The sequence below is a fragment of the Manduca sexta genome, chromosome 21, assembly GCF_014839805.1.
Source record: "Manduca sexta isolate Smith_Timp_Sample1 chromosome 21, JHU_Msex_v1.0, whole genome shotgun sequence".
Lineage (NCBI taxonomy): Eukaryota > Metazoa > Arthropoda > Insecta > Lepidoptera > Sphingidae > Manduca > Manduca sexta.
The window spans coordinates 4,201,402-4,224,946 of record NC_051135.1 but is presented as its reverse complement, the minus strand read 5'-3'; the positions used below and the strand labels follow the sequence as shown (position 1 = coordinate 4,224,946).

Genomic DNA, 23,545 nt, shown 5'->3' with positions numbered 1-23,545 from the left:
CCATTCAAAGTAACAAGGACAATATTTTAACATAATTTGTATATTAATGTAATAAGTGTTAGAGATACATGGTGAATATTTGTATCATAGATTACTTTCAATAATATTTGCATATTTTTGAAGATACATGCGGATACATATTAGTAGTATGTATGTAACAGATTGTTGCTTAATTTTAGTAATGTATTTTTTTACAATTGTCTTTTTTAACAAATTTCTAATGTGGTGCTTCTTGGAAGTAATCTGTGACTTTGGATAAATTGACGAAATTATTCGTTTATGTATGTAGGCTGTAATGATATTCATACAAATTTACAACTAATATTGCCAGACCGGTAATAATACTGACGTGGCAAAAATCGGGTTCGGGATGAAATAAAAAATATCCCCTCAGCCTGCCATCAGTTGCGAACCATACAGCACTCGCTGTGAGAATTGTAAGAAACCATATAAAAGTGGAAACATACTAAAACGAATGATTTGGTAAATTGTCGTGTATACGCATATAACGGTGGCGTGCGTGTGCGTGTGCGTGTGGTCGCGGGTAGCGGGCGGGCGCGCGGCGCGTGGCGTGGCGCAGCGGCGTGGCGGAGCGCGGCGCCGCGCCGGCCGGCCGGCTGCACCGCCGCGACACGCCGCACCACCTCAAGAACAAGCGCGTCAACCAGATCGACGCGGGGCGCGCGCGCGATCTCATTGCGCAGGTGCGCGACACCTATACGATATATGCCGCCGACCGCGTACATACGTTCTATAACAGCAATCTTCATCCATCTTCGAGGGTAGTTTTGCACTCAACTAGAATGGCATCAATTATAGTCTTTTGATGGAAATAGTGTCTTATTTCATTATTAAATACTAAAAAAAACATATACATAAAAAATCACTTATCAGGACGCTTTGATTTAATTAATTGCATTAAAGATAGGATTGACATTGTATACCTCTTTATATACCGAAGACTTAAAAAAAACTTGGAAGAATATATTCAGTCCATCCTTTTGTCCAAAATCTACCAATTTAGTAGAAAATTTAAATAAAAAAAGCGTAGCTCTTTTGCGTGTTGTATAATTGATAAAAAAAATGTTTTTATTTAAAAATGTAGCCATAACACAATTGAATTATGAGAAGTCTCATGCAAAATTGCTGGAGACGTAAAACCGTATACTGTCAGACTAATAAATCATCTTAATGATTCAAAAATGGTTTTAAACCATAACCATCTATTAAGAAATTGTAACGTTAGTCAATGTAAAGCGATATAAGGCCACGAAGGCTTTTAAAATGAGATCATCTACAAAATAAAACTATTACCCTAAGACTTAGTATTGTGATCTATTTGATCCTGGTTTTCGGGAAGATTGCTGGTTATAAAACAAATGATCTGGGTTTTTATTCTATGTTCATAACATTTCGGATTATTAACAACACTAACACTCTATGTATATACAAGTATGTATGGTAGTACTTACGCTTGATGTACTTTTTATATTACTAATGATTTGGATACTAAATATTTCGTTGCTCTGTTTATTAATGTTTCATATTTTAATGTTTTGTAAATAATACATTGTTTATTTTTGCAATTTAGCAATTATTGTTTGTGTGCAGTGGTCTACGTGATTTGCATGTTTGTAACGACCGTAGCGTGACAGCGGGAAATATTTTGCAATAGGTTTGAATGCAAATATTTTAGTATTTGTATTTCAAAGGAATAATCAAATACTGCTTTTGAAATGCAGATATAATAATTACTTATTTTGACTTCCTCCGGAGCGTAGTTGCATTACGGTACGCCTGCCGTGCTGAAGGCTCGGTTTCGATCCCCGGGTCGGGCAAAAGGATATTGAGTTTTTCTACTCGGTATTAGTCCGGAGCCTATATTTCGTATATACATTGTAAAAAGTGGATGCACAAATTACGTCTCTGCTTACCTCTTCGGGGATAATAGACTTGAGTGTGTGTGTTATTCTATCTGTTTTTTACTGGCCGCGATTATTCCTGGGTTTTTTGAGTTCCAGGGTTCTTAGGCCGGTCAACACTTTACAATAATTATTCTGTAACTATTTACTTGGGACGGGTGGTTAGTCGTAAAGAGGAGTCACACCTTTCTGCAAAACGTTTTAGAGGTTAATTTATTAAAATAATTATTTAGAATTTTGTAAAACATCTTAACAAAAAAAAACATATTTAACCGGTTCAAGATATTTGATAAAATCTTTAATCATTTCTATAATAACATTTTTTATATAAGTACATTTAAATTAAACACAAGTCAATACTTTCTCCTTGGTCGTCTATAGCTCGTTGTCATTATTGGCATCGTCTTGGAATTATGTTTCCGGAATTATTCTACAATACTGACGAACGGAATCAATCATGTTTTATCTCGTATGGACAGTTTGCAATGATAAGTAGCTATGCAAAACGTTTGTCAATTGTTCGTGCATGTAAACATTATCATATATACATACATAATATGTTTGTCATGTGTGTATTATGTAAGTGGCTATTATTAAAATACGGAGTTGTAATCTCGTTATTGTAGATAAAGAATGCATTTGAGTCGTATAGGCTACCCAGGGTCTCTTGGACTGATGGCTTACTCTCCGCTTTTTAAACCGGTATTAGTTCTTGGATTTCCCTATAAAAAACAGGATGTGTGAAATTCTTGCACTCTCATAGACGCTAAACCCTCGAAGTGTAAATGTAATAACACTATTACAATATTTAATTATTTTAAAACAAGATTCACGTCGATTTGGTCTGTAGTTACAACCAGATTCAAAATAAAACTTTACTTCTCGTCTTTTCGAAAGTTGTAGAGCCACCTTGCAGATATATTTGTCTGCAGCTTTGATAAGCCTGGCATGATTGGGGCAATACCACTATCTCGCAGGAAACTTCGTGAATTAACAACTTGATGTTACGTTTTGCACAGTGAGTGAGAGGCCCAAAGGCGTCTTTGCCTTTCTTAATCTCTATTGCCTTTAAGACCGGTAGCACGTGATTTTTTAGTAATGTGAATGTTATATTTATTTGGCGTAAATTTAGGATTTGTATTTTAATTGAAATTATTGGAATATAACAAATTAACTGTGTCAATATTCATTATTGTACAACATAATTGGATTAGTTTTTAATTGGATACTATGTTAATATTAATGTGTACTCGTATGTATACAAGTTCCCATGCGTGGTTTTTGTAGCTTGTAGTATTGTTGATCGTATAAATTAATTATGATAAAACCATTTACGCCGCATAATTGTTGAATAAAAGAACATTAATTGTGTATACTGCATAATACATATACATGACAACAATACTGAAGAGTAAAGCTGGCGAACCGACCGCAACTAAACTTCTTGTTCGTTGAAAAATACGCAAAACAATAGAGTCGTGAGATCTGTTTCGCATCACAGCATAGACCGCGTTCCCATTATCATGTAGCGATGCTCAGACCAAGTGTTTACACTTGGAAGGAAACACAATATAATACGTCTCCTCGTGTAGAAAACCGTCGCGGTACCCAACGTTGAGACAAATGAAGTTGCAAGTCGTGTCTTAAGTAATAAATCCGTCGTGGCGTCGGTACATTTCTAAAGCACGACCCAAGCGTGGGTAATTGTTGGCATACCGCGGCTGTTCCGGGCTGGTGCGCGCGGGCCCTCGAGCACGACGCTGTCGGTAGACCCTGCGCGAGGCTCGCAGAAATGACTGCCTTCCACCGCTCCGCTCGTAACAATGCCTCACGTACCGCGATTAATCGATAAGTGAAGTGCCGCTTTCTTAGTGCAAGTGTTGTGTTAAATAAATCACCAACAAACACCGGCCGTTTCCGAAGTGTTCGTTACGTACGCTTATTAAAATGAGGTGCTTGAAAGCGGCAGGAGGATGGCTCGCCCGGGTGAGATGCGTGTGCGAGATACAGAGACATTCAGCGCAAGATTTCAATTTAGATCCGACTGTATTTTGTTTTGCTTGCCTCGCTTGCGCATTTTTTAAATCACAATTATCATATATCACTGGCATGTAGCGTGTTGTGACGTTTCCTTCCTTACTAGTTTTATTTGTGTGGTGCAATATACCGGTATTTGCGTTTTGCTCCCAGTTTACTTTCATATGCTTTAGACTAATTTCTCGTTTGTCTTGTAGAAATTTTAAAGTGTTATGTTAAGAGATTTTAATGCGTGTATCTTTCACAGGCCATCAAAAACGAGAATTACAGGAAGACCGCAAGACCGACGATGATGAAACCGCCGAAGATATCCCTGACGGTAAGTTTCACATTTACTTATGTCCATAACATGCAAACACTTTAAGAATTTCTATTTTATGAAGGTACTATGACGATGCGATAGATCCCAGCACTGATATCTGAACAAAGAATCGAACGGTATTGTGGTTTACGAATGTGATATTTATTTATGATGTATGTGTTTCCTAAAACCGTAGTTGTATTATACAAACAGATTCGTATATTTATTATACATGTAATGATTGGACAATTAATTTTATCAATGGTTGTTCCATTACATTAATGTCTAATAAGTTCAACGAGCGATCAAATGAATGATATCGATATGAAACGTGAAGTTAGCCGCGTAATAAAACGCAAGATACATGCAATTATTTACAAATGTTTGTGATCAAATTCACAAGTATTAAGTTCGTTTGAATTGAACTATTTTACGTATGCGCGGCTGGCTAATCAAAATGGTACAATCCGTATCACAACCTTATCAGCTTATCTTTTGCACTCGACGTGCCATTTCGCTCCGTCGAACAAAGCGTCGCAGTGTTTCGCCTACCTGTGTTCAACATGTTTCCTCCTTAATATATTTTCACTTAATATTATTCTGCAACAGGTTGAATACGTCTATACTGAATAATGTGTTAAGAAGTAGTGTGATATTTACACAATGTAATAAGTGATTCAGATCTGTTTGTGTTCGGTTCTTGAAAATTGTAGCTGTGGACGGAATCAATTTCTGTGATTTAGTTTTACATCGCAAAATTGTGTTTAAAATCGTTTTTGTTGCTGTTAAGTAAAGTCTAAGTGTGGTTATTTTTTGTGCAATACGATCGTTAATATTGTAAATGTAATGAATATTACGTGATTTATGTTACATTAAAAAAATACCTCATTACATTTGCGTTTCTAGAAACAATATGAGTAATACGTGAAGGTCAGGCCGAGTTATTGTTATGTCGTTAGTAGTAAACACATGTGTCTCTTGCCGACGGCACTGAGCATTTACCACCGGTTTGTATCTCCATGTTGCGCAGAACTTCACGCTAGTCTGCTTTGCTCCATTTACGATTAAATTATGGGTTGCGTCTTTTGCACTGACATGGACACGCGTACTTTCTCTGAGTTAAAAAACGCAATTTAAAAGTAGGTTTTGCAGACATTTTACTGCTGTGTGTTGATATTTTAACGCGGTGTTAATGAATCGGCGCACTCGCCTTATCGGTGTGTCCTTTAGAAATTTTCGGTAACTGTATTTAAGACCATTCTACACCATTGTTATGGTAATTTGTAGGGCAACCAGATAACAGATATAAAGATGTTTGCACGGTGGCGGCTCAAGTACACAAGTTTCTTAACACTTGTACGGGCACCGTGTCGAAACGTTTACATTTCATGCTCGTCTAATGTGCGATAAATTCATTCAGGTATAAATTGTTTGCGCCACCGATTCGTCATACTATCCTTTTAACGCTATATTTAAAATAAAAATCGTTTTTCTTTTTAATACGTGATTAAAGATTCATTATTTAGGCGTGAATATCGTCACGAAATTGGGTTCGAACGGTAATGAGTAAATATGTACGATACAATGTAGATAATTATAGTAATCATGTTATTAGGGTTTGTTTTTATATACGGCATTAGAATTGGTGCTCGAAACTCCGCCCGAAAACTTAACATTTATCCTTATAAGTTAAGTACTAAACGATACTTATATTTATATCCTTATATTACAACCAGTGCACTTAACATTAGATGTTGTATGCTACACGTGAGCTATAAATTATTCCGTAAGTGTAGAGCGCTTCATTACAACAAGCTAATCATGCTAATGAATGAATCACTTCATGTAGATGTTCATTTATTTCAATATCTACTTATGAAGTGCCAAAGCCAACACATGACCTTGACATAGTAAAGTTTCTGTAACATAGCCAAAGGTAAACACTGACTCGATGTTGCCTTACAACACTAGTGTGCGCAGCATACTGAACTAGGGAAAGAAGCACAATATTAGCAAACAATAAATGGACACAGGTTGCATTGTTACATCGGGGAATAAACGTATGTGTTTATATTATCAATGTCAACAATTACTTATTTGTGCATGATATAATTTATTGAACTCGCGTTATTATCTTATCGTTGTACGAGTAATGATCCGTTCGATGTCAGTCGCATTTCGATTGTATCGGTTTGTACACAGCTTGTGCACAGGGGCTTGTGCGTTTTTAGAAAATATTCACCGGTTTTATAAAACAATTGTCTATACATAAAAACTCGTTAATTGGCTACGTTTCGTTTGTGTTGTGTTATGCTATAAAACATTAAATTTATTATCCACGCTTTAACGTTGTTTTTGAATCTTATGAACGGCAATTATTATCTATCGCGTGCTACGAACTCATTGGATGTGTGACATCATTGTTATGTGGGTATGCTCAATTCGGTCATTATTGATCTTGTGTTTTACATAATATTCATAATAGTTATTCGATTGTACAATTTCCATATATTGTTCAAGAAAAGGGCTTAAAGAATTGATTACTTTATGATGCTTGTTAATAATTGCTTGCTCGTTTTAAAGATTCGTAGTTAAAAATGATGCTGTACAAATTATTTGTACCATATTATGTTTGTAATGGTTTGTTTTATTGAATTGTTATTGCTATCTAGCTTCGATCAACCTTAAAATTGATTGATGTTGTGATAACAGATATCCATCGAGTTCGACGTTCAGGCCTCAGTATCTTTTAATCATGAAGTTCATCTACAAATTTTCTCTTGTCAATTTTTTATTGTGCGTCGTACCGCGAAGCCGGTTCTCTCGCAGCGAATTTGACAGACCCTTTGTCCGAAAGTCATGTTGATGGCCAAGTCGTGTATTCGCCAAAGAATTTTAACCTCTATTAACTCTAAACAACAGCAGTGTTGTTCTCAATCTTGTGGTAATTTACTAATACATCAACGTTCATTACTCATCGTTCGTGAACAACGTTGTAAATGTCGTAAACTTTCTTTAGCGTGATGAGCCGTTGTATAATAACTGACAAGAACTTCAATTATTTTTTTCATAATAACACATCTAAAACCATCTCTAATGGACCGTGTTGTCCAGTCGAAATGTCAAATTGTAACATTTGTTAAAATTGTAGGTCAAAGTTTGAGGAAATTATTTTAGGATGACGTAATATTGTGTATAAAAATGAAAGACAAGAGACTTGAAGTGAAACTGAGCGTCCGCGGCGACGGCTCGCTCAGTAGGAACAGTTTGAGAAGCAGCACCAGAAGCGATCGAAGTAATTTGAGCAACAACAGTGGACTGCCCGTTAGCGAAATATTCGCCACAGATCGATTCTCAGCACCACACAGCAGACCTTTCGATACACTCGATAAGTACCGCCGGCAACCGAATCAACGCAGCTATATAGGGCAAAGTATGCCCGCATTGAATCAGTATCAACCGCAACCTGTAAACACCGGATATGGAATCCGAGATAGACGCAATCCGTATATAGATTACGCTCAGCCAGTGGACACGAGGCCTTATTACACTCAATCGCAATATTTTAATGACATGGGACAAATGCGCTATGAACCTGTTTATAACGATTCTTACGCTATGAGATATGGAACTCTACCTAGAGCTGCGAGTCGCATGGACGGGCCGGATACTGATGCCAATTATAATGCATCTAACAATTATACTTTACCAATGAGAGCTGGACCACGACGTGTACGAATCAGCGAATTGGAGCCTATCGTGTACGGATATGGTACGTAATAAACAAAACTCACGCAAACATACTATTAATAGGTACAAAATTATTAAGTGCGTTTGTTTATTCTAGTTATGTAATATCACATATAAAATCCGTTGTTACACACACACACACTAATATGAGAAGTGTTTGAATGTCCGAGATTATATCGTTCTTTTGGTGCCAAAATGAAGTGAGAGGTTGTGGGAAACATTAAAATTTAGAAATTTTGTATGAAAATACGTTTTATTCAGTATAGGAATTCAAATACTGTGTATAGTGTTGACTCCGGGGAGAAATTCTGCATAGTAGAAAGTAGCTTTGAATAGAAACTAATCTAGTCGTTAAACTATAATATATCACGTTGAATCTAGGCATATCTACTATAAATATTTACTTTCCATTCAATATACGCCTTTGCACAGTACTTAGAAAGGTCGTTTTCAATAATTCCTCTTCCGGTCATCATGCTTGCTTCCTGAAACTACCAACCACAGTTATTAAATCTGCTTCGTGTTTGTATACATGAATAAAATTATACAACTACCAATTAACCAAGTATGACCGTACTAAAACTTTATGGATAAGTTATATGATGAGATTGAGCATTTATTTGTTTTACAGTTTTAAATGAAATGATTGATGGATTTATTGTGGTATGTCGACGAGTAGGTGTATGCGTGTGTGCGTAATTAGGCCGGCACCCGGGCCGACCCTCCCGAGGACGTCCAACAATAGCTGATGCAGGCACACTCCCCGTGCTTACTGGTGCGCTCTAATGAGCTACACTGGTGTTAAGTGCCACCCGCGACAGTACATAATAAGCCGCGGTAGGTCCACACGTGAACCGTATCTTTCACATAGTTGCGGCATTAATTGATCAACATTGTCGTGATTGTGATTAGACATGGCCATCACGAAATCGGCAGTTCGCGGCATCATGTGTTCCATCATGGAATTTACCTTCAAAGCAAGTAACGTATCGATTCGTAATGTGTGTAATGTGTTAGGTATTTTAACTTTTTAAGCCATACTATAATTCCTCACTTTCGGCTTGTCATGCACTGTAAATGAATTCGGATCTGGCATCGCTCATTTAACATATCATTGTATTCCGTGAATTAGTTGTCTCAAACTTAGTGTATGAATTACCTACATAGTATAAAGAACTTGTGTGCGAAATTCATGTTTCCAAGCTAATCTGTTTAAGCTATGCGTTGCCTATCAATCAGTATTAATAATTACAATTTTATCATGAAGAAGATTCAGTAGAAGTTTGACTCGTCGAGGCTAGTTTTGAAATATCCTTCCCGCCCTCATAGCGTCTTGCTTATTTCCTCAATACATATATCTGCATTTCACGGTGCCTCTATATATATTATTGATATTTGTTTATTCATACATTTCAAGAGAAAGCTTGTGAACCGATCGCATTGTTGTATGTAATATCTTTCTACAATTATTTTTTATTTGATTTCCTCCTATCTAAACCGTTCAGATAAAAGTAATAGCTAATACCGTTATGATTTAGTTCCGCATGATATATTTCACTATTTTAGTATGTGTGCGGAAGTCATGGGTTTTTGCTCAATATTCAAACCCAATTTTCTGCTGTTTCGTAAACCGTATAATTACATCATCGATATTATAGCGGAAACAAAGACTAATTAAGGCACTCTTATATAATTTTGTTTTAATTGGCTGGATTAAATTTATACATTAATTAGGAAACTATAAATTTACTGCAAAACTGGCTCATCAAATTGTTAATTATTTTCGATAATGTTTATCACCACGAAGAAGGATACCTATAAGTGTACACAAATAACATGACGCTCGTCATGTGGCGAATTATCTTAAAGTTCCTAAACCAACACAATGCCAACAACGTTGCGGAACATGGTGGGACTCTAGGCTTACAGTGACTACTGCAAGGATCTGACTTTAATATTATTATTGTATTGGTCATTTGAAAAGTATGCGGTTAAAACATTTATTAATTAACACAAAAAGCGACGATAGCCTAGTTGGGTGTGGAACGGACTGCCGAGACGAATGTCCGCAGGTTCAAATCCCAAGGGCACACACCTCTGACTTTACTAAAAAATCATGTGTGTATTCTTTGTGAATTTATCGTTCGCTTTAACGGTGAAGGAAAACATCGTGAGGAAACCTGCACATCTGAGAAGTTCTCTATAGGAATTTCGAAGGTGTGTGAAGTTTACCAATCCGCACTAGGCCAGCGTGGTAGACTATGGCCTAATCCCTCTCAGTAGTAGAGGAGGCCCGTGCTCAGCAGTGGGCAAGTATATAATACAGGGCTGATATTATTATTATTATTATTATAAAATATTTTGCTCCTTATCTTATTTCAATACTTTAAGTACTTGTTTATGTAATAATAATGTATAAAAGGGTACCTTAAACCCATGATCTGCATGTACAGTATAGGTTACGTAATGGACCAACTATATCAGATGGAAAGTACAATATCTCCCGTGAATGGTGTTCAGTTGAACTAAAAAAAAGATTAAACGATGCTTTTTATTGCTGATGTGCTTTATTATAAATAGAGTACGTTTCATTACGTAATAATCGATTATTATCTTTAATGATATATTACAATGAAGATATCCTGCTTTCTATGGTTAAAGTACTTCGAATTTGTTTTAAATATGATTCTAGAAAGTGGATAAATTTGTGCCTCGCCGTATCCCGTTCAGAGTTGAGATTGTTTTAGGTTGTAGGAGGCGGTCTGTACACGTTCGTTGATTGTTGTTGCGAGACCGCGTGCGCACTGCACGGGACGAGTTCGTGCGCCGATGCCCGATAGAAAAGCAGACGAGCACGATTGACACTTTTGAACTCACAATTTTACTGAATGCAAATGTGCTAACAATATACGATCGTATAGTTATGGCTTTCGACACAGACTTTTAGGTTTTGACGATTATAAACCCGCATTGTCTGTCATCGCCGAATTGAAGTAAGATGAATAACTAATTATTTATGTATGAACAATCTATACTTTAGTACAATCTTTTTATTAAATTTAATCAAAGAGAATATTATAATACAATAAATATACAACCATGACTATTTCCTTTAGAATTAAATATTATAATGATAAAAATATACTATGCTATATTAAAAAAATCCCGAGCCATATCACAATATGGATACAAACGTAACGAGGCATACTTTCGAAACTTAATAAATAAATGTCATAGATTGTAATTTGGTACAAGTTATTATAATATAACACACAAACACCTTTCTCTGTAACTGTAATTACTGTAGGTAGTGCACTCACGTTTTTCTTTTGCATTATCAATCTTCGGACATCCGCCTCTTATTCAACACTGTGAAAGTCCTTGTTATTGTTAATTATGTTTGGCCCATGAACTTGCTAATTACTGTTACTGTCACTTTACGAGCTAACATTTATTATCGCGGCAAGTCGATCTCTCTATTCATTATTTGTGGTGCTTTGTGTGAATACATAAAGATCGCAACAAATGGTTTACACTCTAGTAATTGATACTTTATATCTAAATTAAGTTCCTGTTACGTAGTTAAAGCGCATTAGGCTACAGGTTTTCCCGTCTGACCGCAGTATAGAGTACCTGCGATATCAGCAATCTGCAGCGAGTGCAGGAAACTGTACACTGCGGTTTACATCCGCGCTGCGGGCACAGATCTCGAAAGTGAACCTGTGAAATGAGTTATTGAAGCGAGACGACCACGCGATACCTTAACCCGATCCCTTATTATTGATAACTAATCTTAGAGTACAATGCCCTGGCAGAGAATGTATCAGTTGAACAATGTTTTTTATTAGTAACTAACTTTCTCGACCATCTATTGTTATGAAATTAACATAAAAACCGTGCCAAATTAATAAATCGGATATGTAAATTATTATTTGAATAAAGGAGCTAAATTTTATTTGGATTTAGCGGTTGTTGTATACACCTACGAAAACATCGCATTCTCTTAGCGCTATGTCATCATTACCGTTATACGGATAGTAGAAACTTTTCGTCGCGAAAAATGTCCTTTGGTAAGAACGCGTCTTTTTAGCATCGCCCGAGTGACAACATCAAGCTTGTAAACGGTTAAACAAGTATTTTTGTTAATCTATTTAAAGTATTTTTTCAAGAGATAAAAAAAATCTGCTACTTGTTATTTAGAAAGTGTATTTCTTGCTCTATGCTACGAATAATGACAAGAATAATTATAAGAAATCTCAATTACTTTTCGTTTTCATTGTTATCAATAATGGTTGGTTGATGTACATTTTATAATCATACATATTCCAACAATGATGTCAATTTGTATGTTTTATTCGTTAATTATAGCGTTTAGTGTCTATTATGTGATAGTGGTGCGTTAGACTGCCTTATTGCAGTATCTAATTGGCACCTTTGCATATTAATAACACAAGGTGCAGTAGCTGTACTTGTGGTACGTATGTAGATCTCAAGTCTGACTGCCTTTCGAAAGCTGAAACACGTCCTGTATAATAATCTACTCTTGATTTAAACTGAAAGGCATATTCCGGTGCGGGCAATTTCTAATTTTCCTTTCGTACTCACCTATACCGTTATCAACGGATATAATCTGATAACTTGACATATTTTCTTCGGATCTAGTTCGACATTTAATGGATTAACTATATTTACTCGTTGCATTTGTGCGTTCGTATGTCAAACTATATTTATTTCGTTATTATTTTATTGTACAATGTATAAAATATTTGTTACACATCAAAAGACTTTAATGCATAGTGAAATGTAAAACATAGTATTTTTTTTTCAACTTTTATAAAACTTTTCAAATATTTGACTACAAAGGGGGCAGTGGGCATTGTCCGTTTAAAAAACAAACAAACATAAGAATGACAAAGTTTGCCATATTTAGATATGGCAAACTTTGTCATTCTTATTAGTAGGATACTAGAATTAATTACAAAGGCATTCTAAGCAACCGAGTCCCGGTGGACCCATTTTGTCGCCTCGTATGGCAGGCAGAAGCTACCGTGACGGAATTCTCCAAATCCAACAATAAACAGAGCGGAACAGCTTCAGAAACCTACATATTTAACAAATTGTTGGCCGGTTTTCTTTAATTTTTATTACTATTTAATTAGGTAGCAGTCCATTTTATTTTTATAGATACTTAAATAATTATGATTACGAGGTGCACTTAAAGATGCCTCATTATTGAAATATTTTGATCTTGGTAAATGTTTCTAAAGAAAACGAAAGTATGCTTTGCTTAACTTGCTTAGAAGAGATTCGATCTATTATTGTACATAATAGGCAGGTAACGCGAGGGTAAAAATAAAAGGAATTGGTATGCGCTAGGTTCAGACTTTCTATTTTTAATCGTGCGGAGAGGTCGCGGGCGCCGGCGCCGCAGCCTCCGTTGCATTAGATTCTCGCGGTGGTTGTTGCGCGCGCATTCCGTCAGCGCATGCGCCCCAGGCTGCGCGCACAACGCGTACAACACCAACCGCGTCCGATTGTTTGTTTTGATCTCGTGAACCAAATCGCCCGCTGTGTTTATATACAACTTTATAACGTATGAAGATAAATGAAGTTAACATTAAAAATAATTGGACAATGACCTAGTCGGACTGCATTAGGGTGAGCCGGCCGGTGCTTTGAGTTGATTGACGCGCGATACCATAACATATCTGAGGAGAGCCGGTAATACCACCTCCGCCTACGGACATTATATCCGATCCCGATCAGGAACCAAACAGGGTCCGGTTTGAACGAGGAAATGGGTGTAATAAGGAGAAAAAAGCGTAAGTTTACTCTCCCTTACATGTAAATAATTGGGTATTTGCATGATTATTTATTAGATATATGCACTATCACACTAGATTATAATACAAAAATAATTCTTAGGTTAATAAATATTTGAGACTTTCTTTGCTAAATATTTTTATCGGTTTATGTATTCTTCATGCCTAAATCGTAAAAACATTTTACATATTAAATGTACAAAGCATGAGTCATAAAAATATTCTGTCGATAACGCAGTTATTTATTTATAGAATCAAAATATCCAATAGTGTATATTAATTGTATTAAAATGCTGTTATGTAGGATCCACTGCTTTAACGTAAATATAAAATTTGAAGGTTATTGTACTCTTCCATGTTTAATTAACTACTTAAATAACTAAAAAAAAAAACAAAGAGGTGAAAATACTTATCAAGAACTTTACCACCATTGTAACACAAATCAAACGAAAGAGTGATAATATTTTCACCATAATATAATTTCAAACAATCGCTTAAAAATGTAGTTGAAACAATTGCGATTTTGATATGGAAACGGATGTTGTATTTCACTGTGACACACACCAAGTCAAGGTAATTTATTGTATTTAGAGGAAATTGCATTCACTAATATTTTATGTCTCTTTTATTGTCGGAAATCGTAACCTAGTTTTCAAACTTCTAATATGTTATGTGCAAAACACATTTATGAATCTCAAGTTGCGATGTTCACTGCGCAATCGTTAGCAGAGTCATATAAAACGGACATAAATGTGAAATGCCAAGTTAGACACAACTTATACTGTTCGTTAGACGGTAATATTGATAGATTTAATATATGCAAAATATTCATCTTGTTAATGCCACCTGTACATTTACAATGGTCGTGCCAAACCGCAAAACAACGAAGCCATTGTTCCCGCTTGCCGCTACTCAATATTTTCTTACCTCTGTTCAATGGGCCATACGTAATACACTTTATGGGCATTGAAAATAACCAAGTGTGAAGGCGAAACAGAATTTATATAGGGCCTGTTTGCTTATGCGGTCATCGCTTACGTATTTGGGCAGGTCTCGAAGTAACTCGTACGTCTAATATGAGTTTAGTAAGCGCAACAATGTAACGTATTCGTTATTTAATTTTATGATTTTACATTCATATACACGTAATGGATTTAGGGCTTGCATGACCATATCGGCCTTTTAATTGTCAACTTTAAATTGATCCGGCCGATTGCGACTGGTTTTTTATGCGCACGGGCACTCCTAATTAAATTTCTTGGTGAACAGGGTCGATAGATATAAGACCCTTAAACGATTACGATTAACGTGTTTTGATTGCAGGTTTTCAATTTTTGTAATTAATATTTGTATTTAGCAGTGCGACTCTCACGCACATTCCCCTAAATTATCTTTAAACAACTTTTGCAAGTTATAGCGCAGTTTTCGTGCAGCACATAAAAATTAATATAAATAAACCTAATAATAAATCATGTCGATATTATCAGCGGTCCACATTATATAACGTCGACAAATGAATAAAAATGTGACCAGTTAAAGGGTACGTAGCAGCAGATGTTTGTGAACGATATGTAAAGTCACGTGTATAATCAGAGTTACGGCGCAATGATTTCGAGGCCGCATTAACACGGTAGCAGAATAATTATGTGTGCACCGATTATTTTCTTGTCCGTCGTGTTCAACTCTCAACCCCAATTAAACGAGTTTAAATCTCACCATTTTCACCTAAAGCAATTAGATACTTGTTCATAGAAGACATTAAAGAATATTAACTTAAAGCACATTATGTTTCTAACGATTACTTTGCAGTTCTATAAAAACGACACTTACTACCTGCTTCATATAAATTGCCGCTTTTACTTAGACGATCTTTAATCACAGCATAATTTGTCACTGACTTATCCAATAACACGATGGAGTACTTAATGGAATAATTCCGTTAATGTCTGGACTTTCACCCGGCCGTTACGTTTAGATTAGAAATAAATTACCATCGTTCCTAGGAAAGAGCATTTTCCAATAAAACTACTGTAAAGCGAGTCACGAATCCCACTGTAAACTATCACGATTCGTTCTGGAATACAATAGTTGTGTTATAGTTCTTTTAAGGCTATCTGGGGGTGAAAGTATCGAGACTGATTGGCTATTGTCCAGGATGCGGATTAGACCGTTCTGGATCGTGATGTCACTGAGCCCCATTTATCCATCTCGACATGTTGATTGTCGTGCGAACGTTGGAAACCTCGGACGCTGCGATTGTCAATACCGAACATTTGTTATTCAATTCACCACGGACCGTATACGAAGATTTAGAAATACAGTCGCGTAAAAGCGTATCATCAATAAACGTCACCACAGGTCGTTTGTATGGTTTAATGTCAAGTTTTGTTGACTTGATGCATTATGGAGGCTGATAACTCTCTACTTTAACGATTCTCTGAGTGCTCTGAGGTTTACCGTTGGTTGCTTTATCAAGATTTCAAGTTAGCTGCTTTCAGCTATATGATAGATTGACCATGCACATAATATGATAGTTTCTTTTATTGAAGATTGAGTTTCGTATCGTGTTTGTTTTCATACAGAGTCAAACATTCAATACTTCCGAAACCTGACCTTTTTTGAAGCAATGTGTGTAATAGTTCACGTTCGTGAAAGTAACAATAACAGTAAATAGGAATAGTCACATAATGTCGATGTCGTGACGATAGTTCTGCGCTTGCGATCATGTATCGGTCGACCTTGTGCGGCTGTGTGTAGTGCGATCTTTACACTACTAGTACTTGGTTTACTTTGAGCAAGTGGTTTTATTTGCCTTGAGTAATTTCGTACGCGATAATACGACGTAATCCAAAACCTTCCGCGTCTAGACAGTATCGTAGTCTGATAATGCTGGCCATTTGGAGTTATTAAGGACATTGTATCAATTAGTATTAATTATCCGTGCGTATTTAATCTATTATTTGCTTCACTGCGTCTTTATATCGAGAACCGTCGACCTTAAACCTCGGTGTCGGTTGACACTTTATAAAACCTCAATTGCATAATGGACGGAATCCAATGAACCGAATCAATGTAATTTATGTAACGTGCAGCTACGATAACAGCCAGTTATCTTGTATTTTGTGGCGACTTAATTGATTTGTCATATCCGCCATTTATAGACATTGGTACTCAATCAAATTATCGAATATTGTAGCATTTGATAGGGATTAGTAAGAAAAGGGCTGGGTGTTTGTTACTGAGTCAAACGGCTTACAGTTTAGAGGTTAGCAATTTTTTTATGATATTGTTGTAGCTCTATGACATGATACGCATAGGAACTGAAATAAAAAATAATAATAAATAATATTCTATAATAAAATGGAAGATATATTTAAAAGATCCGGATGTTTGTGTTACTGCTATAATACGCAATGGTCTTGGATAAGAATTTAAACAATTTATTATTTTCCCTCCTATCACATTATGGGACGGCAAATTAATGATCTACTTGCGCCTCGGCCTTTCGGTTTCGGGGATAAAAGCGTGATGTGTTTGTTTTTTTTTGTTTTCATCAGTCATAGATCAATTTACTCAAATAGCATTTTTATCGATCTAAATAATCGTCGTAGGTGAATCAGTGTCGGAGCGTGCCGAGAGCGAGACGCGGCTGGTCGGCGAGCAGCGATGCATCGAGGTGCGGATCGCGCGCACCGCTGGCGGGCTCGGCCTCAGCATCGCCGGCGGCCGCGGCTCCACGCCCTACATCGGCGACGACGACGGCATCTTCATATCGCGTGTCACGCCCAACGGGCCGGCTTATATGGCTGGGCTGAGAGTGAGTATTACATGCTACCTTTGCTCGCGGCTTCTCCCGCTTAGAATTTGGTTTGTGTCAAAAAATATAAAAAAATCGTTTGTCGTTTCTTCCCTTTAAGTTTCCTCCGTACCGCATTTCATCCAAATAGGTTCAGTGGTTTAGCCGTGAGAGAGTGTCAGAGTTACTTTCACACTTTTAATAATACTAAGGATATCTCATAGTGTGATTGTATTCTAAGTCGTACAATACTGCCTCCGATATCATAAAGGAAAAGCTTGAATAATATATTTTTGAGGATCTGATGAAGTGATACGCTATTCTAGTGCTACACAATACTGAGATAGTCTAGGATATCCAATAAGTTGTGCATCATTGTAACTGATAATACAGGCAACGTAGGGCATAAAGGTCGATGACCTGTAAAAGGTAAACAGCTCTCGCTTGAAGCATTCACATCATTGGTCTATATAGTGCCTTCCATAGAATCGCGCAGCCCTTCGGTCACGTTGTCGAGGTGATTTCTATTCGTATTCTATTTTCCAAGAGAACTTGCTGACAAATGGATCTGCTTTTTTTATGAAGAAATAAGTATTGCATAGAGACACGTACCTCTGATTTATCGAAGTTACGTGGGTATTCATAGTTAATTATCGCTCGCTTTGATGGAGAAGTTGTACGAGTACTTTGGAAGATAGCTGTAGGTACATCGGGCAGTTAGTCATTAAAGTTTTGAGTATATTCACGCCTACCAGTGACCGAATGGCCTATTTTAATCACAGTCTTAGAGGATGTCCACAACTATGTGCGGAGTAATTAAATATATATACAGAATTTAATATCTTGTATTTTTTTTTACATTTGTAAATCTTCAAGGATCGAAACCATTAATGTACTATGAAAGTGGATAGTAATTGGTTTGTTTACACTGTTTACAAGTTTCATTCGAAGATATTCGAGACCGCTTCTGGCCTAATGGTCGGGGATAGTGATTTATAACAATCGTGACCGCACTAAACTAAACTAGGAACTACGCTTCGAGTAAAGACTTACGGTTAAATCGTTCAGGCCGGGAACAATCGGGCCGCTCATGAATTTAATATCGATCAATGTCGCAGCAAACTGTTTCATAACCGTAGATTGTTAAAGAAATAGTGCAGCTCGCGGGCTACTTTTCGAAATATGACTTCCTAATCAGATAAAAGTGAATGGTTGCGAAAAAAGTTTATAAAGCGACCACGTAACGCGTCAATGTTTATACACAGATGAAGTTGTTAGATCCAACCTGTGACAAGTATCTCTTGTGTTTACGTATTGTTATTTTTCGCGTTTTTTTTTAGACCCGGAAAAAGAAATGTTATGTTTTACTTACATTTAAATACGAGAACTTTATAACTAGAAAATATAGTAATATTATGTAAGCGTTTCTTAATATTATATTGTCATAACATTGTACATTTTGCAATGAGATTACGGAAGCGGCGAGACAACATTTAATTATCGTAATAAAAAATGTAATTGGTAATTATGATACGAATGAATATTTTTAGGTCGGCGACAAGGTGCTCTCGGTGAATGGCACATCTGTTGTAGATGTGGATCATTATTATGCAGTGGAGGTACTTAAAGCGAGCGGGCCCACGCTCACACTGGTCGTGACCAGGGATTCACCCAATTCTACCCGGTAAGCGACGTTTTATTCACAAAACCAGTTTGTGCTCCACTGCACCGGTTTTGGCTCGGTGCCCGCTGAATAATTTTAGATTTGTATTACTTTTACGGTCTAGTGGTACGGTTTAATGGTAATTTTAATTACCATGAATTTTGCGCTATGCGATTGTTATTGGTTTGGATGATGTAATGCTGGGATTATGCGATAATATAGGTGGAGTTATGTTGTACTGATTTGAATCATTTTGTTTAGAACTCACAGTCGAGCGCCGAGCGGGGCGAGTCATCACTCAGTGTCGAGTACTACGGATACGGTGTCTACATTGGAAAATGGACAGGTATTAAATGACACTAGCTAACTCACTTTTAACAGCTTTAGAACATTCTAATTTTGCGCTACAACGTGACAAGGACACGGCAAAATTTGAGTAGTATTTTTAAGACTAAAATATCAAAGTATAAATCATATCTATGTATAACTACACAAAATGTAATCGAAAAACATATTGAATAATAATAATTTACCATTGTCAGATACCAACTGGCCGCGGTCTGCCAACGAAATCACTTATCATCGGGAACCAATATGCGCAAGAGTTCGAGCCGGAGTTTAAGGAACAACCGGCGGTTAACATCCAACCGACTTCTATTCTCACCACCTCTAGCTACAGTCCGTCCCCCACGGGGCAGGTCACCACCGACTCGTACCAGAGGCTGCAGGCATCACCACCGCCGCCGACCACCGCGCCCTATGTTCCACCGGGTAAGAAAAAAAAACATCTAGATAGATGTCTTAGAACCAAAAAATTATCGACGCAGAACATCTAGATCAGGAAACAAGATATTTTTTTAGTCTTATAAGTAGGCTCATAATTTAAAATTTTGTTTGACGAATTTACAGATAAATTTAAATCCTATAATTATTTCCACAAAGCGCACTTTCCTACTTTACGAAATACTAAAATCTGCAAATACACTCAACCGAGTAGTGGTAAACAGTGTACACCTGCGACATTAACTATCATTTATATAATATGGAAACAGGCATATAACACAGTCTGTAACGGTAATTATAATTCCTGTTAACTACAAGTGGCCGGCAACCGCAATGTAGTGCGTAATAGGACTGCAGACACCATTTTATATTACAAGTGTTTGGAAACTAGAACAGAGCTTACCGTTCACATTTTTGCTGCATTTTAATTCTAATAAACGAGCTTTTGACCTGATCGTTACCGTTTACCGGCCGATATTGACAAGGTTTTTGTAAAAGTAAGAATTGTTGTTATGCAATAAGAATTTTCTGGAGTTTTCACGGAAATGTCGGGAATTTAGTGATGCATTCTTAAGTTAATAAAAATTAAACAAGTATTGATTAAATATTTTAAGTAAATAATGGAGAATTACCATTATTTACTTAGTTGCTGCTATGAAAGAATAAAAAAAAACGCGTAAACGTAAGAACATGGACCTTTTTTGAGTATTTATGAGTTGAAGTATTACAAAAAATGGATTACATAGTATGGTTTTGATTGTATAATTGTTGGTTGGCGGCAGTGTACCAGCAGAAGGTGTTGGTGCACACGACGCTGATCCGCGACGGCGCGGGGCTCGGGTTCAGCATCGCCGGCGGCAAGGGCTCGCCGCCCTACCGCCACGACAGCGACGCCATCTACATCTCGCGCGTGTCGCCGCAGGGCGCCGCCGCCAAGGACGGCAAGATGCAAGTCGGCGACAAAGTCGTCTCGGTCAGTCACCACTCACCACCACTCACTACTCCAAACAACTACACTCATTCACCATACTGTCTACCACATTTGGCACAGTCCTTTTCATTCATTTCAATATTTTTAAAAAGCGAGGATTTGTCTCCACCTTCTTGTTCGACTTCATAAATATCAATTTCCCGTTACGCCTTTAAAAGGCGGTGCATAGATTAATTATTTATTCATAACTATATTTTCACTCAAGCTGACGGTTGCAACTTTCCTGAATAATAAACACATTTCACTTGAAACCAACGTTAGGTAGACTGGCTTGTTATGCGTCTCGGTTGTTCAATATAGTTTATGTTATAGATAAACGGCGTAGATATGGAGAGTGCACCGCACGAAGCGGCAGTTGCACTTCTTACCGGCCACGAGAGATTTGTTAGGCTCGTACTGCAACGAACCATCACAACCGAACAAGGTACTCTTCTTATCTTTTTATTTTAAAACTTTTTGTCTCGTGAATATAATTTTAATATAGTTTTCATCCCTCCAGGCGAATTACTCCCGAGAAAATCGACGTCAGACGAAGTGAGAGAGCACAAGACGAGCCTTCAGAATTTGAACATGACAGCACCGAAAGCCACCGCCAATCACATTGCACCCGTGGGCAACCACACCGCACCCACGCGGCTCAGCGCCCAGCCCACGCCTGTAGTCGCACCCGCACCGACCCCCGCACCGACCCCCGCGCCGACCTCCGCGCCGACCCCAGCGCCGGCCCCCACCCCGACCCCCGCGCCGCAGCCCACGTATGCGTACACGGCGCCGCAGAAACAAACCACGTTCGCACCCACCGCCGCACCGCCACAACCCGCACCGCGAAAGTTGAGCCAGCCTAACGGACAGGTGAGCATGCAGGATACTAACCTACACCGGTCTCTATAATCTTGCAATCTTGGGATTAGTTAGTACTAACCTGGAATAGGAGCATTGTAGCTTTAGTATAGTACTACAACCACACTTAAAGTAAGTTTTGTCGAAGCAAGCTTTACCGCCCTGTAATCTTTACTTAATATAAAGTCGAAAAATTTGCTTATGACTCCAGGCACCGAACAAATCGACGACAAACAGTACGAGCACGCCACTATCCCCGGGCGCGACCAACACTCACGGCTCCAGCGACGACGTCTTCGAAGACATCCAGGTTAGAAATCAATTTAGCTCGTACAATTAAAACGATTCGCAGGTGATGGTTATTGGTTTAACACGTTCACATCAGCGCTTCCACGTTGTAGCTTTACCACATTGTGTACGGCGCCTTAACTGTATCACATCACTATGTAGACTTGCTGAAGGGCGGTAACGACATTTAGTCCGCAATACCTGGGATGGTTATCGCATGCCTTGCAAATAGAAGTACAGAGCTCATACTTCTTGATGTTACGCTGCGTTATCGATCCCAGTTATTCGATAAAAGGTCAAAATGTCGCATCCGAATCTTTTTTATTAGCTTGACATTTTTGCTTTATATGAAGTAATCTGTTTCTGTAATAATTTATTTATATTTAAATATTTATTTGATTTAAAAATACTGCAGGGATATTGCAGTTATTATCGATATCGATATATTTTATTTATGATCCAAATATATACCTAAACTTGATATCCATGAACAAATAATCACATGGTTTGTCCAGTGCTCTCAATGTAAATGTTCGTCTTACCTGCATTGTGTTTTTTTAATGTCAGATGTTATTGTTTTTATTAAAATATTAAAGATAAAGTAATATAAAAAGTAAAATATTTATCTAGAAACTCAAACTGATTACAGCTATAGGTCTGTTGAAATTTCAAGATAGATTTTTATTTGGTTTCCTTAATATGATGAAATTTTGGATCACTGAAATTATATTGCCAATTATATCGATATGGCGTTACAAAATTATTCGATAAGTTAGAAGTATAACGAACATACCGTTACCCAAAAAAAAATAATTTTAATTCTATATATTACATTTCATACCCATTTTGTGTTAACTAAACATAAAAATCATCAATAAAAACGCAATATACATTGCATCAACGCACGGAATATTTTTAAACATTTATAATGTTCCATTGTAATAACAAATTCATATGCCACGACTGTTAGGCATTAAAATGTTTGTACTCACTTGATTAGTTTAATACAAATATAATAAATTTAGAATTTCTACTGTCATTTAGCGTAACATTTATATACATTCTGAAACACTAATGTGGCTATTATTTATAAGTATATATTTAGGGCAGTTGTTTGTTCTAGAAATTGAAATAGAGAGTTAATAGTATCTTGAAATATTAGTAGTATGCATGTCAAATTATAGCTTGATACGTAGTCCAATGGAAAGAAACTACTTTAAATTGATATTGTACCCTTGATCACAAATTGTTCAATGTAAAATCACTACCTTTCAATATTTGTTGTTGTTTTTATTTATTTATTCAGAGATTTGGAGTCATTTTCGTTATTGGAAAACCGGCTTAATGCGAGT

At 37.0% G+C, this 23,545-nt stretch overlaps 1 protein-coding gene across 1 annotated transcript in view; it reads left to right on the top strand.

The window, feature by feature from the left end:
• Positions 1-23,545, top strand: part of LOC115444429 (protein lap4) — an 81,334-nt gene that overhangs the window by 37,931 nt on the left and 19,858 nt on the right. Inside the window, 10 exon segments of the mRNA XM_037440978.1 lie at positions 549-704; positions 4,182-4,278; positions 17,444-17,649; positions 19,179-19,312; positions 19,553-19,637; positions 19,834-20,062; positions 20,857-21,047; positions 21,378-21,489; positions 21,565-21,917; positions 22,117-22,215. Coding sequence (XP_037296875.1) covers positions 549-704; positions 4,182-4,278; positions 17,444-17,649; positions 19,179-19,312; positions 19,553-19,637; positions 19,834-20,062; positions 20,857-21,047; positions 21,378-21,489; positions 21,565-21,917; positions 22,117-22,215 — 1,662 coding nt within the window.